At 39.9% G+C, this 15432-nt stretch overlaps 1 protein-coding gene across 1 annotated transcript in view; it reads right to left on the reverse strand.

The window, feature by feature from the left end:
- PIK3R3 (phosphoinositide-3-kinase, regulatory subunit 3 (gamma)) overlaps positions 1-8205 on the reverse strand; it is a 59011-nt gene extending 50806 nt beyond the window's left edge. Inside the window, exon 1 of the mRNA XM_004678951.2 lies at positions 7313-8205. Coding sequence (XP_004679008.2) covers positions 7313-7418 — 106 coding nt within the window. The 5' untranslated portion in view covers positions 7419-8205. The remainder of the gene's footprint in view (positions 1-7312) is intronic.
- Positions 8206-15432: the final 7227 nt, after the last annotated feature.

The raw sequence follows: 15432 nt of genomic DNA on the forward strand, positions 1-15432 counted from the left end.
CTGGCCTGTACCCCAGTTCTGTACAAATAAATAAATAAATCTTTAAAAAAAAATATATATATATATATATACTCTGAATTTAGGGAGTTCTGCTGTTCTGTTCAGTGCTATACCTAGAACAGTGCCTAGAAATAAATATTTGTTGAAAAATATTAATTACTACATGAACAAAGCATTTGAGTACTTAATATGTTCCATACACATTGTTATATGCTTATAGCTATTAATTTATTAACTCCTCACAAAAATCCTAATGAAGTAGGAACATTATGATCCCCATTTCTTTAGGTGAGGAAACAGAAAAAATCAGTAAATTGCCCAGAGACACAAGCTAAGTGATAATTTATTACTCCAAGACTTAACTTGTTCTAAATGTAACTGATATACACCACACTGGATAATTTAAATCTACATTTGGCTAACTGCTGTGCAAGACTGACCTAACAATTTTTTTTTTAAAAAAGAAGATTAAAAAAAATATGATAGCTTAACCTCAAGAAGCTGACCTCTTGTTGGAGGGCAAAGTTATATTCATGACATAATTAAATGGCATAATGAAACACACAACTTTTTATCAAAATAATAGACTACAGCCCTAGACAACTAAGAGATTCAGCGCTAGAATTTTAGGAAAAAGAGAGAAAGAAGGGGGACTGGCAAAGGACCCTGACTTGAAGATGAGAGCAGGATGAGTATAATATAACAAAGGAAGCAGCACAAGCAAAAAGCTGGAGAATGGGAATAAGCAAGGTATATTCAAGGACTAGCAAAGAATTGGTCTAGAATAAAAATGAGAATGGAAAATTAGCACAATGAGACAATGAAAATATAATTTCAATAGGATTAACCTGGCTAAAGAATTCAACTGAGGATAAATTTACAGGGGAGGGAGAGGAAAAATTAGAAACTGCAGCCAGTTAGGAGCTACCAGTTAAGAACCTAAGTGTTAAGAGTCAAGCAGAAAGACCTGCTTGGCTACCTGCTAGCTGTGAGGCTAGTATGAATAAGTTACTAAAAACATCTCCCCTTGTCCTGTCTATAAAGTGGGATAAAGTAATAGTGCCTATTTTTATAAGGTTGTTTGACTAAAAGAAATAGCACACATAAACACATTTAACATACCAATTATTCAACAAATCTCAGCAACTATTACCTTCATTAGAAGTCATTTCAAATGTGATATGATGAGGAACTGGACAAGAGCAGGAGAAACTAAAAAGAAAGGGTGACTCTGCATGACATTTCCATAGACTCTTAAGATACTATAACTAGAAAAGACCCTAGACAACTCTTTGAAAAATAAAATGACCCTGCTTTAACACAGAGATCAAGAAAACAGAGGGGGCGGTAACATAACTCAAAAGGTTTTGACTGCATCCAAAGAGGCAGACTTAGGATAATTATGTAATCAGTAGCTTTTAAAATATTTGTTCTAATGAACTGGCTACATGCCACATGCCAAACAATGCGCTAGATATTGATATCGTATATTTATTCCCAAAAACAACTCTGAAAGGTAGGATTAGTTCAGTTTTACAAAAGAGAAAATTATGCTCAGAAAGGTTAAACCAGTCATGTAAACTTGAGCAGGGTTAGAAGCAAAGCTACGTGGCAAACCATATCATTTGTTTCCAAAGTTTGTGTTCTTTCTACTAAGGTTGGGCTGCATTCCCCTTTAATATCAATAAAATTATATCACATAGACATGTATGTAGTTTATTTTTCTACCTATCTTGTTCAACATGGTGACCATAAGCATGTCCAACCTACATTCTAAGAAAAATATAAAGATATTCAATACAAAAATAAATTTTAAAAGAATTATAAGATGAAGAGTCACCATCCTTCTAATGATGCAAGGCTGGAAAACTAATATATTAAATGAAAGCAATGACTAATCTTTTTTTAATAAGATTTTTTTTAAAAAATGGGAAAACTTTTATATCCTTTCATTATATTGACATTTGTCCCATACAAAGATATCATTAAAAATAAAGTGACACCAGGCCCGCCCTGGTGGTACAGTGGGTTAAAGCACAGCACTAAGAAGCTAAAGCTACTTCAGCATGAGTTCCATGCCCATCCCAGAGGTGACCCACATGGCACAGTAGACCCTTCCTGACCCGCCCGCTGCTCCCCTCAGCAGTGTATTTCAGTTAATCTGCTTGTTCTACTCCCCACTGTGTCTCTGGTGAATCCTCTTACCACCCCTGCATCTCTGGCCTATACCCCAGTTCTGCTTGTTTTAAATAAATCTTTAAAACAAGTGACACCTAGATCATAAAAGATCTTTTTGCACACACAGAAAATGAACCCAGGAAACTGAATTCAGAGTATAAGAAAATTCAGCCACATGAGTAGGATACCCACACCTAAGAATCATGCTGTGGTAGGAGACAGTTTGTGTGTTTCTCAGTAGATATTTTCCCCAACCATGGACCAGCGTGCCAGTTCTCCACCAGTATGTTAGTCTGTATTTTACCCCGGTGAAAATACTGAGTACGCCTGAGTAAGCAAATAACTTTCCTGAAACAATCTTTTCATTTGGCTTCAAGAAAGTCAAGATATTTTACTTGGTTGATGAGCAAAATAGGTAGTCAGGTGACTTCTAAACTAGTAGTTCATAGTCCAGCTCTTATGAGCCCCTAAGATCTTTTCAGAAGGCCCAAGAAGACAAAATTATTTTCAAAATATTTCAAGACACTGTTTGCCTATGCACACTCATTCTCTCACAACTGTACATTGAAGTTTTCCAGAGGTCCTAACTTATGATATCTTAAAACACTAAATCCAGGAGTAAACATGGAAATTCAGGTGTCTTTTATTAAGTCAAACATTAAAGATTAGAAAGCCAAAGTTATTAGCAAAAATGTAAAACAATGCCACTCTCACTTGTTTCTTTTTATTAAAGATTAATTTATTTATGCATACAGAACTGGGGTCCAGGCCAGAGGTGCAGGGGTTGTGAGAGGATTCACCAGAGACAGAATGAGGACCAGAATAGGCAAATCAACAAAGTACACTGCTGAGGGGAGCAGCGGGTGAGACAGGAGAGAGGTCTGCTGCACCATGTGGGTCAGCTCCAGGTGGGGATGGAGCTAGTACCTACGCTGGCTTTGGCCAGCTTTGCAGTGCTGTGCTTTAACCTGCTGTGCTGCCAGGGAGGACCCATTTTATTGCTTTCCAATAGTTATTTTTTTTATTAAAATTTTATGCTAGCTTGTTGTTTTTAAACAAATTTAATTATCAATTTTATACAAACACAGTAAATATCAACAAATATAACCTACTTAAATAGAAGTTCTGTGGGCTCCTCAATAATTTTTAAGACTAAAAGGGGTACTGAGAGCCACTTTTCTAGATCTTCCTGTATTAATTTTATCAAACAATTATAACTTTTAACTTTCTAAGTACCACTGAAGAGATTTGTTGCCCTAAAGATAATTTCAGAAACTTGTCTTGATAAAACCAAAAAAAAAGCTTACAATCTTTAAAAAGAATTTTACCCATTAATTAAAATAAAAAATCATTTACTGTATCTTCCCAAAATATAATTAATAACAATGTCAAAACTAAAGTACAGGCTAGTAGATCACTATCTATAAATGTTAGTGAAACTGTGATTATTTGAGTATTTGTAATAACTATTGGAAAGGCTATACAGCAACTATTCTGCTATGGACTATAATCCCAATTCCCAAATCCATAGCAAGACTAATCAAGATGCGTATAAGCAATTCTCTGAACCACAATCTTAACAGTTCAAAATAAAAACTTTGTTTTATCTGAGTGATTCAGAATTTTTATTGCTGCTGGAAAGTACAAAAAATTTGATATTAAACTCCCATTTGGATCCAATCTTTATATTGTTAGTAAATTATGGTAGGTGTAGCAAGACACACAATTATTAGAATCCTTCAGGATGCCCAGTAATGATAGTTTTTGAAAATATAGACTGAAGGGAAATACCTCTGAAAAGTTTTTGAGACCAGCAGAAACAACAAATAATAGATAATTTTGCATTTATGTTCAAACTAAAATAAGATTAAAAATATTTTTAAACTATTTATTATACATATTACAGTTAAGATCCCTAAATCAATAACTATCTAATTCAAGAGTTATTTAGGGCGCTCCCTGATTGGTATAATGGATAAAAGTGCAGCATTAAGAAGATATCCACAGCCAGGGAGGTGACCCACATGGTGTGTCAGACCCCTCCTGTTTCCCCTGAAGTTGCCCTCAGCAGTGTATTTCACTAGATCTGCCTGTTCTGTTTCCCACTGTCTCTGGCGAGTCTTCTCATGTCCTATACCCCAATTCCTCTATGCATAAATAAACAAATCTTTAAAAAAATTATTTAAACCTAGGTTATTGAAATACCCAAGAATGAGGTAACCAAGTGGAAAAGCACTTAAAGGCTACAAAGAAACAGTGCTCCTCAGATATTTATAGATTCAACACATATTTATTAAATTGCCTACTATTTACAAAACCCTGAGCAAGCTATGAACTTCATAATATGATGAGAAGACAATTCCATAGGTGAACCTACACTTAAGTAAATAGGTAAACTATTCTTAAAGCAATGGGCTCAACAGATACTCCAGAATGGGAGTAAGTTCTATCTGAAAAGTGCTAGAAGAGGAAGAGAAAAGGAAGGAGAGATGTCTTCTAACAGAAGGGGCCAGGGAACATACATCCTGGAAAAAAGGCCTCTAATCTGGATCTTAAACATAAAATGAAATTTTAACAAGTAACCATTGAAAGTGAAAGATTATCCAAGAGGAGGAAAAAGTATACATTCAAGGAACAGAAAGTACAAAATAGTTTCTAAATAACTTGAGATATACTCCAGGAGAAGAAAAAGACTTGAAAATTAGGTTAAAAGCAAAAAAAGAGGAACTTACAGGACAGAGTAAGGAATTTGGGGTGGGTTGCTTTTTGTATTGTTTCCAAAAGGCAAAAGGAAGCCATTGGAAGGTCTTTAAGTCACTGGAAGACTTACCATTGGAAGGTAAGTCATCAGAAAATACTTTAATAATACTGTGAACTAGACAAAGTAGAAACTGAGAAGTAACTGTGCTTATTACACCAGTCCAGGCAGGAAATATGAGCTTGATCTGAGATAAGAACTAGGAAAAAGACAGATACAAGACATGCTGCAACTTCACTACTAATGTACCTAGTTTTTAATGCTTCAAAACTTTTTCACACAAAACAAGGTTGGTGTTCAAATTTTCATTAAAAGCCATTCATTTCACAGGCATTATTTTAGCATATTTAAAGGCATTTCTTTTTTTAAAAAGTTGTTAGGGATAACTAAGTATTCTATATTAAGGCTACAAAATGGGTGACAAACAACAACATGAGTATTTTCAATAATTCTGAATAGAACCTAGTATGCAAAATTTCATCAAGGATGACCATTTTGAACTAAAAAGTTTATATCCAACAGAATAGACAAAAGTTTGGATCAGAAATTTCCATATAACCTCATAAGACACCACCACATAATTATAATAGTCAACCTTTCTTAAAATCATTTTAGATAACTCAACTCAACTTGGCCAATATTTTACTACTAGGCCTTCATTTTTCAGTTTTCCAACATTAATGCCTTCTTCATTTTCTCCCCTCCTCCCCACTCATCTCTCCGCCCAACAAATTCCCTTTGTATGTCTGCAAAGCAAGATGCTGAATGATACAGTATGATTCTGAGCAGTATGAATATATAATTCCTATAGTAGCAAAAATAAAGAATTATTAACCTTATTTTTTACAGAAGAAGAATCAACGATGTATTAAATTTCCATTTACATGAGTGACAAATGCATCTAATAGAAATGATGCTTTACCATTAGGAGGAAACAAAGGGGAAAAAACACAATAGATGGGTGGTAAATCTTACAAACTTTGCAAAACACTGAAAAGATGCATCTAGATTGCAGTCACAATCATAAAAGCAGGTAAAGAAGGCTCCAAAACGAGAGGAAAAGAAAAATTCTAGGTGATCATTGAAAGTAACAAAAAGGTTGATTCAGTATCAGCATTAGTTTGAAACATAGCACCATTTAATACTCTACAACTAATTTTTTTAAAAAAGGATAATTCACTGTTCACAAGGACACACGAAACAATTCTATATGCATTCTATAAGACAGTTATACTTCATTACACTTCCATGGGCTCAAATCCTTTCAAACGTTTCCAAAATTATATAGCCTTATAGTAATGAGGTTCCCCAACGACACACGATTTATTAACTAAAACACATTTTTAAGACATAAAGAGTTCATCCTCAACAAAATAAGAAGCACAAAGGCCCTTTACTTATTCAAAATCATTACATAAAGCACTGTGTATAATTGCAACCAGGGTTTGAAAATCTGACAGCTAATAATCACAAAATGGGGTAGACTTTAAAGGAAATCACCCAACTTTTCCATTTTCCCCTTCCTCTTCCTTTCCTCGCATATACACAAAATGTCTGTAAAGGTCTCACACAAAGCTCTAAATTAAAAATACAGTATCTATATACATTATGTGTATTCCAACATATCACCCATATGTACATATCACATCTATTCACAGAAGGCAGATTGCTCCTTTTTTACTATTAAGAACTGAAGTTATATTAAACCTATCCCACATATTAAATCACCATAAATTAAAGAGTAGTAAAACACTGCACGTAGATCTCTGAGCGACTATATATTTCTAAGAAGAAAAACCTCTGAATGAGGCCATGACTGAATAAGCAAGCCCAATCCCTGAAAATCACTAACCGGCATTTGGTTTCTGTAAGAAAAAAAGGCGGGGGGGGGGGGGAGTCTTAAATGAATAATCACATAAGCAACCCAGTTTCAAAAGTTAACGAAGGTAAAACCAGAAAGCAAAGGAGACAAATGTTTGAAATGGCAAATTTTAAAGCATTCCTCCGAAGGGAAAGACTCCCTAGGACATAAAGCATCCTTTGCAGGTAGAATAGTCTTTAATTGAAAAAAGAAAAAGAGGGGGGAGCACGACAAAACCCTAACGACACGCAAAGGCAAAGAAGTAAAAGAAACGGGTCTCTGCTCCCACCCCCACTCCAGCCCCCACCCCCCACCCTCGCAGGACAATAGGATCAAGGTCCTAACTGCAAACTTTGAACGCGTAAAACAGCAGCAGTTTTACTGCAGCTCTAACTGCAAATCTGCCTCTCATCCGAACCTAACGCACTAGAAATACTTCTGCCCTGAAAACATCACCAACGTCTCGTTAAACACAAACCAGACCCATCACAAGATTTTTTTTTTCTCCCAAGTACCTGGAGGATCCATTTCAATATAAAATATCAGTTCTGTCGAATAGGGCATCATCACCTCCCTCCAGTCTGCGTCATCGCGGTCCATACTCCACACCGTATTGTACATCTCGCTGTCAGGGGCAGGTCGTCAGGAGATATATAGAAAGCATATATATATACACATATATATTTTTTTATCTAATACTTAAAAATCTAAAAATGTATATCTGTAAAAGTCCCACAAGGAAATGTACTTCGGGATTTCCAAAGGCCGGTACTAGTCCAGCCAACTAGTAGACGAGGACCGGGTCCTTCCTCTCTTCCTACAGCACCCAGCAAAAGCAAAATGCACCCCCCGAACTTTTAGTTTATGGGTCTTCCTCCTCAGAGAGGTAAAGGGAGGCTTGGGGGTAGAAGGGCAGAGGTGTTTAAACGAGGCGTCCCAAAAAATCCCTTCTACACAGTCGTTTTCCAAAGAGAAGAGCTCCCACTGCCTCCAGAGCTTTACGCGGAAGCCACTTTTGTGTCCTTCGCGTGAGGGAGAATGGGGAAAAAAAAGAAGAAAAAAAAAAAGGCTTTGGGAGAAAGGTGAAGTGACAAAGGCGGGCATAAAAGGGGGGCTGGGTATTGCGTTCAAGTTTCGGGGTCCCACTAGTCTGCAGAGAGCGATCCCCTCAGGGGCCAGGACTTGGGCTCGGCTCCTGTCGGGCTCGGAACCGAAAGGTGCTGCAGCCTCCGGAGTGGGGCCCGTCGGAGAGTCCAGGCGGCTCTGCTCCGCTAGGCGCTCTCGCCCGGCAGTAAGCGAGCCCGCCGGAGCCCGCTCCCCTCACGCTCTGCCCGGACTCCAGCCACTAGAGTTTCATTTTAACGGCGCGGAGGGGGGAACAATGTCCCCCTCCCCCACGCTCCCCCGCTGAGGTGCCACCCAGCCGCGCGGGGCAGGGGAGACGACCAGCATCCCCACTGCCCCTTCCACTATCTTCCGCTTTGGTGTGCTGGGGATTAGGTCAGGTGCCTAAGAAAGTGTTCAGGAAACTGTCCTCCATCTCAGCTTTCCTCTCTCTCCATCTCTGTCTAGCACTCGGCGCCCTAAGGATCCACCAAGCCTCTCCCCCAGCCTCCAACAAATGGTACGGCCCGGGCGCTGGCCGCTCGCCAGGAGTCAGTGCCGGGAGCACGCGAGCTGGGCTGGCAGGGAGAGGAGAGAGGGGAGGGGTGGGGGGGGAGGATAAGGGGGATTGTGATTGGCTGATCCCAGTTGCCGGACCCCGGAGCCTGCGTCTTTTGTCTGCCTCGCTCCGGCGAGGGAGCGGGAGATGACTGCGCGCCCCGAGCGGGCCAATCAGGAGCTATCCGGCGCCGGCCGGTGAGGCGGCGATTGGTCAGAGCCCAGTTACTAAGCGGGACAAAGGCAGAAGGGGGAAAGAGAAGAAAAGGAGGAAAAAAATAGAAAGAAAGAAAGCGCAAACGGCGGTTACTGACAGGCTGGGCGAGCGCTTGGGGGCTCAAGCTGCCCGGAGACGGGCGGGGCTCCCGCTGAGGCTCGGTTCGGACGAGCGGGAGAGGGGGAGGACCGCTGGCGCGAGACACCTCTGCCCGGAGACTGGCTGCCGGGGGAGGGGCCGGGGAGCGGACGGAGCGGGGCGCTAGCTGTCACTTGGCGGGACGCGCGCTCTTCTGGTCCTTCGGAGTCCCGGGACCGCCTCTCCCCACTGACCGGTTCGTCATGCGGGGACAGCTCCCCCCAAAGCCCGCGATAAGTTGTCAAATAAAGCAAAGGTCCCGGAACCCACTTGCAGGACCGTTGCGGCTCAGGGAGATGTGTCCTGTCCGGCCCGACGGTCCCCACTTTTCTCCTGGAATGGTCATTTCTCGAGATATTTCGCAGTTCCTTTGAGCTTACCACCCAAGGACTTTCGAACCTAGAGTAACTCCCCACATTTGCAATACCGAGTCGCTGCAGTCCCCTTAGCTTGAGTGAGTACTCAAGCCAGGGTGGGGGGAAGCAGCAGCAGGGACTTTCAATTATACCGTGCGTGTGTGACTTCTATAGTAAATCACAGGTGCTGAGATCCCTCACCAAAAGGATTCTATTCTAACAAACTAGATCCCTTTCCACACACCCAGTCCTTCGCACCCCCCAAGCTGAAAACTAAGATAGGCTTCTACGTGAAAATGCTGAATATTGCTCTGCATTTCAAAAACAGCCAATTAAGTTGCTGGGGAGCTCTGATAGGGAAAAGCAGATCTGGTGAATGTAGTGCCTGGCATTACCCTCCTGCGTACCTACAATACATACTGGGGAGGCCAAAAAATGCTCCATTTCCTTTTTACACTGGAGTAACAAAGCCCATTGTGTTGGGGTTGACAACCAGATTTAAGCCCTAGCAAAACCTCCTATACTGAGTAGTTCTGTGATATTGATTGGTTCCTGCGAAGAGTTGCCACGTTTCACCTCCTAAAGTGGTTCTGCTTTCTTTAAAGGTGCTCTCAGTTGAAACAGTTCAGTTGCAGATAGGTAAAATGTGTATGAACCGGGTATAGAGTCATGGGTTAAAAAGTACCAGTAAGAAAGAGTGGACAAGGTTGAGCTGAAAAATTCGTGAAGATTATTAGGTTTGCTCTCTGACATTTCTGAAATCCAAATGTGATTCAGAAGCCAGATCAACGTTGGGGTCAGGCATGTTAATTTGAACTTCCCGAACCATTCCTCTATGTAGAAGATGCCGGAAGAGCAACTCTAATTGTGGCTGGCTTCCCAGCATTCTCTTTACTTCATCCTATCTGGGAGCCAGAAGTACTCACATTTGATAACTCAAAAGGCAGGACAATCAGTCAAGGGCAAAATGGTTTATTTTTGTTCATAGGTGTCCCTGTGCATTCCCAAACAAAATGAGGGTGAAGAGAGGAAGTGTGGAAAAGATGATGGCTTTCAGATTTCCATGCAGCTTTAGCTTGGGTCACTTTTCATCATTTACTAATGGGGTTTCAATCTCTACTACACAGAGCAATCATCCAGGCCTTTCTCACAGTAAGGCTTTGAGGGATGCAGTGAAAAAGCATCACAGTATATAATCTAATGCTCAACACTGGCACTGGAGTAAAGCTGTGATTCAACCTTGCTACCTAAAATTGCATGACCCGACTGTCCAACTAAAATAAAATAAACCTTTGACTAGGACACCTCCAAAGAACAACACTAATGCAGGAGGCAACACTGAATCAGAGAAGTGCACTTCCTTCTCATGGGCTTGAACCAATACTCCACAAAGATGGGGAATACCTATCACATGATGTCGGCTTTACTTTCTTTTACTTGAGAAATAGAAGTGAGGTTCTGACTGCTTGTCACCAAACTGCTTCAGGCTCTTTGGCAAAGGCAGAGAGTGTTAGCTCTGGTGTCCTGGACCACTTCCATCCTAGAGGATTATATTTGGCCTGGGTGTGGATTAAATTCAGCTCTAAAAGCTCAAACTCCTGGGTTACAACCTGCTACTTTGAGAGTTGTTTTTATCCCCCTCCCCTTAGTCTCTCCCCTGCCTTTCTTTACAGTAGTCTTAGGTAAATCACAAAATCCATCTGCCTCCATTTATATATCTGTGAAATAGGAGCTTGCCTTTAGATGTGTGCAAGCTGCTTAGTTTATTGTAAAATACTCTAAGAATGGAAAAAAAAAGCCATTTAAGTACTTAGAATTAAATAGTACCTTCCCTAGGTCCAAATGGATAGGGTATCCTTCACTTTTCATCCCAGTATGGTCTCACTATAAAACTGTTCAAATATGCTCCATTTCCGAAGCCCTTTTCATTTCAGAGTTGGATGAAATATTTCTTCTGTGTACTGAATATAGGGTATGATCTCAGAACTCTCTGCACCAGCAGAATTGGCCTGGAACTCAGCCAAATTCTTTGTGATTAAAGGTGCCATCTGAGCACACACACACACACACACACACAATATATATATATATATATATATATATATATATATATATATAACCTTGCAAAATGAAAACATACCTTATTATTTTTTTAAGGTCACTCACTTAAACACCAGAACTGATTTTGGCCTTTGGGGAAGTATTATTGGCCTCAATTCCCCTCTTTTTTTTTTTTTCTTTCTTCTTATATCATCTTTCCGTGACCACTGTCTTGTGAAAAAGCCAATGCTATGTGGCTAATTAAGCTCACTTAAGTGGAATTCTTTACAAATTATCAATTGGAGATTTCTGGACCTCCCTAGTTACATGCCTTACAAATTGGGTATGTATCGCATTTTGAGGAAAAAGTGGCTTTACAATGTGAATAGAGCAAGGCTGATAGATCTTCTGAAAAGACATCCCACCTGGGAATTAAGTCATCTACTGAGACAGTGATGTCTAAAATCATAGTTTTCTATATTTTTTCAAGACAGTATTTCTTTAAGTTGGCATTTGCAGTTTTTTTTTTTAACCTCTTTTATACATCTTTCCTAACGTTCCCCTCTTTTTAGTGTCTAAATAACTCAGGACCACCTGGATTGTATGTCAGCCACTGCTGCAAACTTTCCCTCATCAAGACTTGGCTTTCAACTCCCCTCACCAGGAGATAGAGAGCAAATGAGATCCAAATGGCAGGAACAATAGTCCTGGATGTTTCCCTGAGGGCAGGGCACAAACAGGTGAGGCAGCTGATGATCTCTGTCACCTCATTTAGTGTCCGTAATCCTGAAAATTTTTATTCTTATTTTACAGATGAGGAAATTGAAACCCAGAGAAGTGAGAGGACTTATTCAAAGTCACAGTCACCTAGGAGCAGAGCCAGGATTAGAACCCCAACTCCTGACAGCCAGGTCAGTACCTGTCTACCATGCAACACAGTTCCTTCTTTCTTTCATTCACTTAGTGAATGTTTATTGATGTTTTCAAACCATGGGGATACAAAAATGAATAAGGCACAGTGCCTAACATTGAGCCCAGCCCCATTGAGGAGTACCCAAAAAAGGAATAGTTATAGAACTGTGATAAATACTACAATAAAGAGATTAACAAAGTGCTGGGTGAGCCCCCCAAAAGAGTGATTATCTATGGCCACATGGAGGTGAGTAAAGACTTCCTAGGACAGGTGACATTTGGGCTACCCCAAACTTGTATTCATGTACTTTAAACTTCTAGTTTTCTCCTTTTACATCTCAGTTCCCCCAATCCATAAGATTAGCTCCAAGACTGAAAGAATTTAATTGAAAACTGACCCCAAAATCACATAACCAAAGAGTTTGTCATCATCTTTACTTGGCTACAACAATCTCTTCATAATCTCCCTACCTTATCTCCTCTAGTTCATATTCTACACAGAGCGAGGATTTAAGTGAAAAATCTGAACATGTCACTCCTTTCCATAAAACTACAGTAATTCCATTTCCCTTCAGGATAGCTCAGCATTCAAGGCTTCAGTGATTTGTCCCTGCCTAGGGCGCCAGTCTCTCCTCACATAGTTCTTCCTGTCATTCCTAAGAACTACCTATATATTGAAGGACTGCTGTTCTTAGAACAGTAGGTTTTTTTCTCCACACTATGCCCTTCACTACAAAGTGGCAAACTCCCCTATGTTCATCTGACCTGGCAAACTGCACTCACTGAGCACCCTCTCTTGGCATCTGTACAGCTCTTGGCACACCATTTTCAAAGTGTGTTTCCAGGTCTGTCTCTCCCCTGCCTCCACTCCAGGAGTGGAGTTTCCTTTTAGGAAACTTTTAGTAGGTGGAAAATGTGTCCTGGACTCATCAGTGCCCAGTGATGTACAGGGGGGATAGTCAGTGAACATTGTCTTATGAGTAAGAAAAAGTCACAAAAAGAAACTAAACTTCACAAGAAGTTTCTCAAGGAGAAAAGTTCAGGTAACCCTAATAATCCTTTTTGTAGACCTTCAGCTGAGTTCCATCTGTTTAAAAGAACAAAGTGAAAATCCAACATTTGTACAGAACACTGAGGGGCAAATGATAACCCTTCTCTCTGTTGGCTGGCTGTAGGGTCCTCACTACAGATACTCAGCTCTGCTGCCCTTTTATTTTATCAGCTGTGAATTATTTGTAAAATTCCATGCAGCTTGTAGAAAATTCAGGAAAACCAGCAGCAGGAAGGGAAGCTGGTTTCATTTTCCAGCCCAGCTCATTTTTGAAATGTAACACCATATAGGGCTTAAAAGTATTTTCACTTCCTGTGGTCATTATTTCAATACTTTGGAACAATTTGTAGTACATGCCTCTTTACTGGAATGTACAATAATCACCCTTTAATACCACAGAACTCAAATGTAAAAGCTGCCTTATATATTTCATTGTTAAAGAGCTAAATCAGTTTGGTTCCTATACTGGACAATTTTTGGTATAAAAATCTTTTTTAACTAATAGCATTTTTCTTTGTGTTTATGAACAGTAAGTCGAAAGCATCCTTTAGAAATATTTTATGAAATCTGTGTATTATACAAAAATGCCTCACCAGACACCAGGAGCATCATTGGTGAAATCTGGGGGAATTATGCAACCTCTAGGAGTTAAAGATCATCATTTGAGTAAGAAAAGTACAATGGAATATAAAAGGTCTGGTCATTTAGCTCTGAGAATCTGATTGAAAAATTACATACCCACAGTGACTTTCTTTTAATTAAATGGTAGAGAATTGTGTTCTGTTCATCTTGTGCTTCTTGCAAAAGAGACACTCAATGAGTATCACCATTATTCACCAAATTTCATCTGGGATTCTGATGAAGCCTCTTACCACCCCACTACTTCTGTCCTGTACCCTAGTTCTTGTATGCATAAGTAATCTTAAATGCATAATCTTAAAAAAAAAATACTACTTCTATCCTTGATAAGCCCACCATCCAGTAAAGGAGACTCATGTGAGCAAGCAATAATAGTTTTACTGACTTTAAATTTTTAAAAAAGATTTTATTTATTTTTACATAGAAGAACTGGGATACAGGCCAGTGATGTGGAGGGTAAGAGGGTTCACCAGAGCCAGAGTCTGCTGAACAGGTAGATCTACTGAAATACACTGCTGAGGGGAACAGTGGATGAAGACAGAGGAGAGGTCTGCTGCACCATGTGGGTCACCTCCCTGGCCAGGGATCGAACTCATGTTGCAGTGGCTAAGGACAGGTTCCTAGTGTTGCAGCTTACCTGTTTTGTCACCAGGGAGTCCCCATCTTGGATTTAGGATAGTCCCTAGATCCAATGACCCATTCCCTTACAAAGTAAAGCAAAGGGAAATTTGAAACACAGAGAGAAAGCAACATGAAACAGTGGTAGATATCTGGAATATGTATCTATAGCCAAAGAACATCGAAAATTGACTACAGCCACCAAAACTAAGAGAGAAGCATAGAATAGATTCTCCTCCAGAATGTCTAGGAAGAATCAATCCTGCCAACAGGATTTTAGACTTCTAAAACTGTGAAAAAATAAATCCTAACCACAAGAATAAATTTTTGTTACTTATAGTATTTCACTATGTTAGCTCTAGGAAATGAATTTATCCACTGTTTTTTTTGAAAAAGACATCTCTATGTCAAGATTTAGAATATAATTTCAAAATAAAAGATCATCCTTTCCAAGAAATGACTATAAATCACTTTAACTATGGTACTCACTAACGAAACTTTGTTAGAGACTAACTTCAATACTAGGAACCACAGGTCTAACCCAATGTGAACGTTTTAACCATTTCCTCCCAATACTTTCAATTGCTTCTCCCTCCTGTCCTTCCAAAAAGTCATGCTGCCAAAGACAAATCCCAGAGCCCTCCTTCTCCTGGTATACTCATGTAGTGGTCTTAAGAAAAGAAAAACCAAGTTAAACCAACTTCATTGTAAGCTGGTCCCTGGGATTCCTTTTGTTTTCCTAAATGTGTGTCCTCGATTGTTCCACACCTTCATCACTCACCTCAAATGATTACCCTCTAACCTCAGATCAGTACATATGACCTCATCTTTTGCTTCAAAGACCAACAGACATAACACTCCCACCCCTCTAAAGCCTATAAACTTGTATGCTACCTTGCTTTCCTCTCTGAGAAAGCCTGTCTTTTTCTCCCTTTAAAGACAGGCCCTCCCTGGTGGCACAAAGGGTTAGGACACAGCACTGCAAGTGAGCTGCAGCCACTT

Source organism: Condylura cristata, unplaced genomic scaffold (assembly GCF_000260355.1).
Source record: "Condylura cristata isolate star-nosed mole 26May11 unplaced genomic scaffold, ConCri1.0 scaffold00008, whole genome shotgun sequence".
Taxonomy (NCBI): domain Eukaryota; kingdom Metazoa; phylum Chordata; class Mammalia; order Eulipotyphla; family Talpidae; genus Condylura; species Condylura cristata.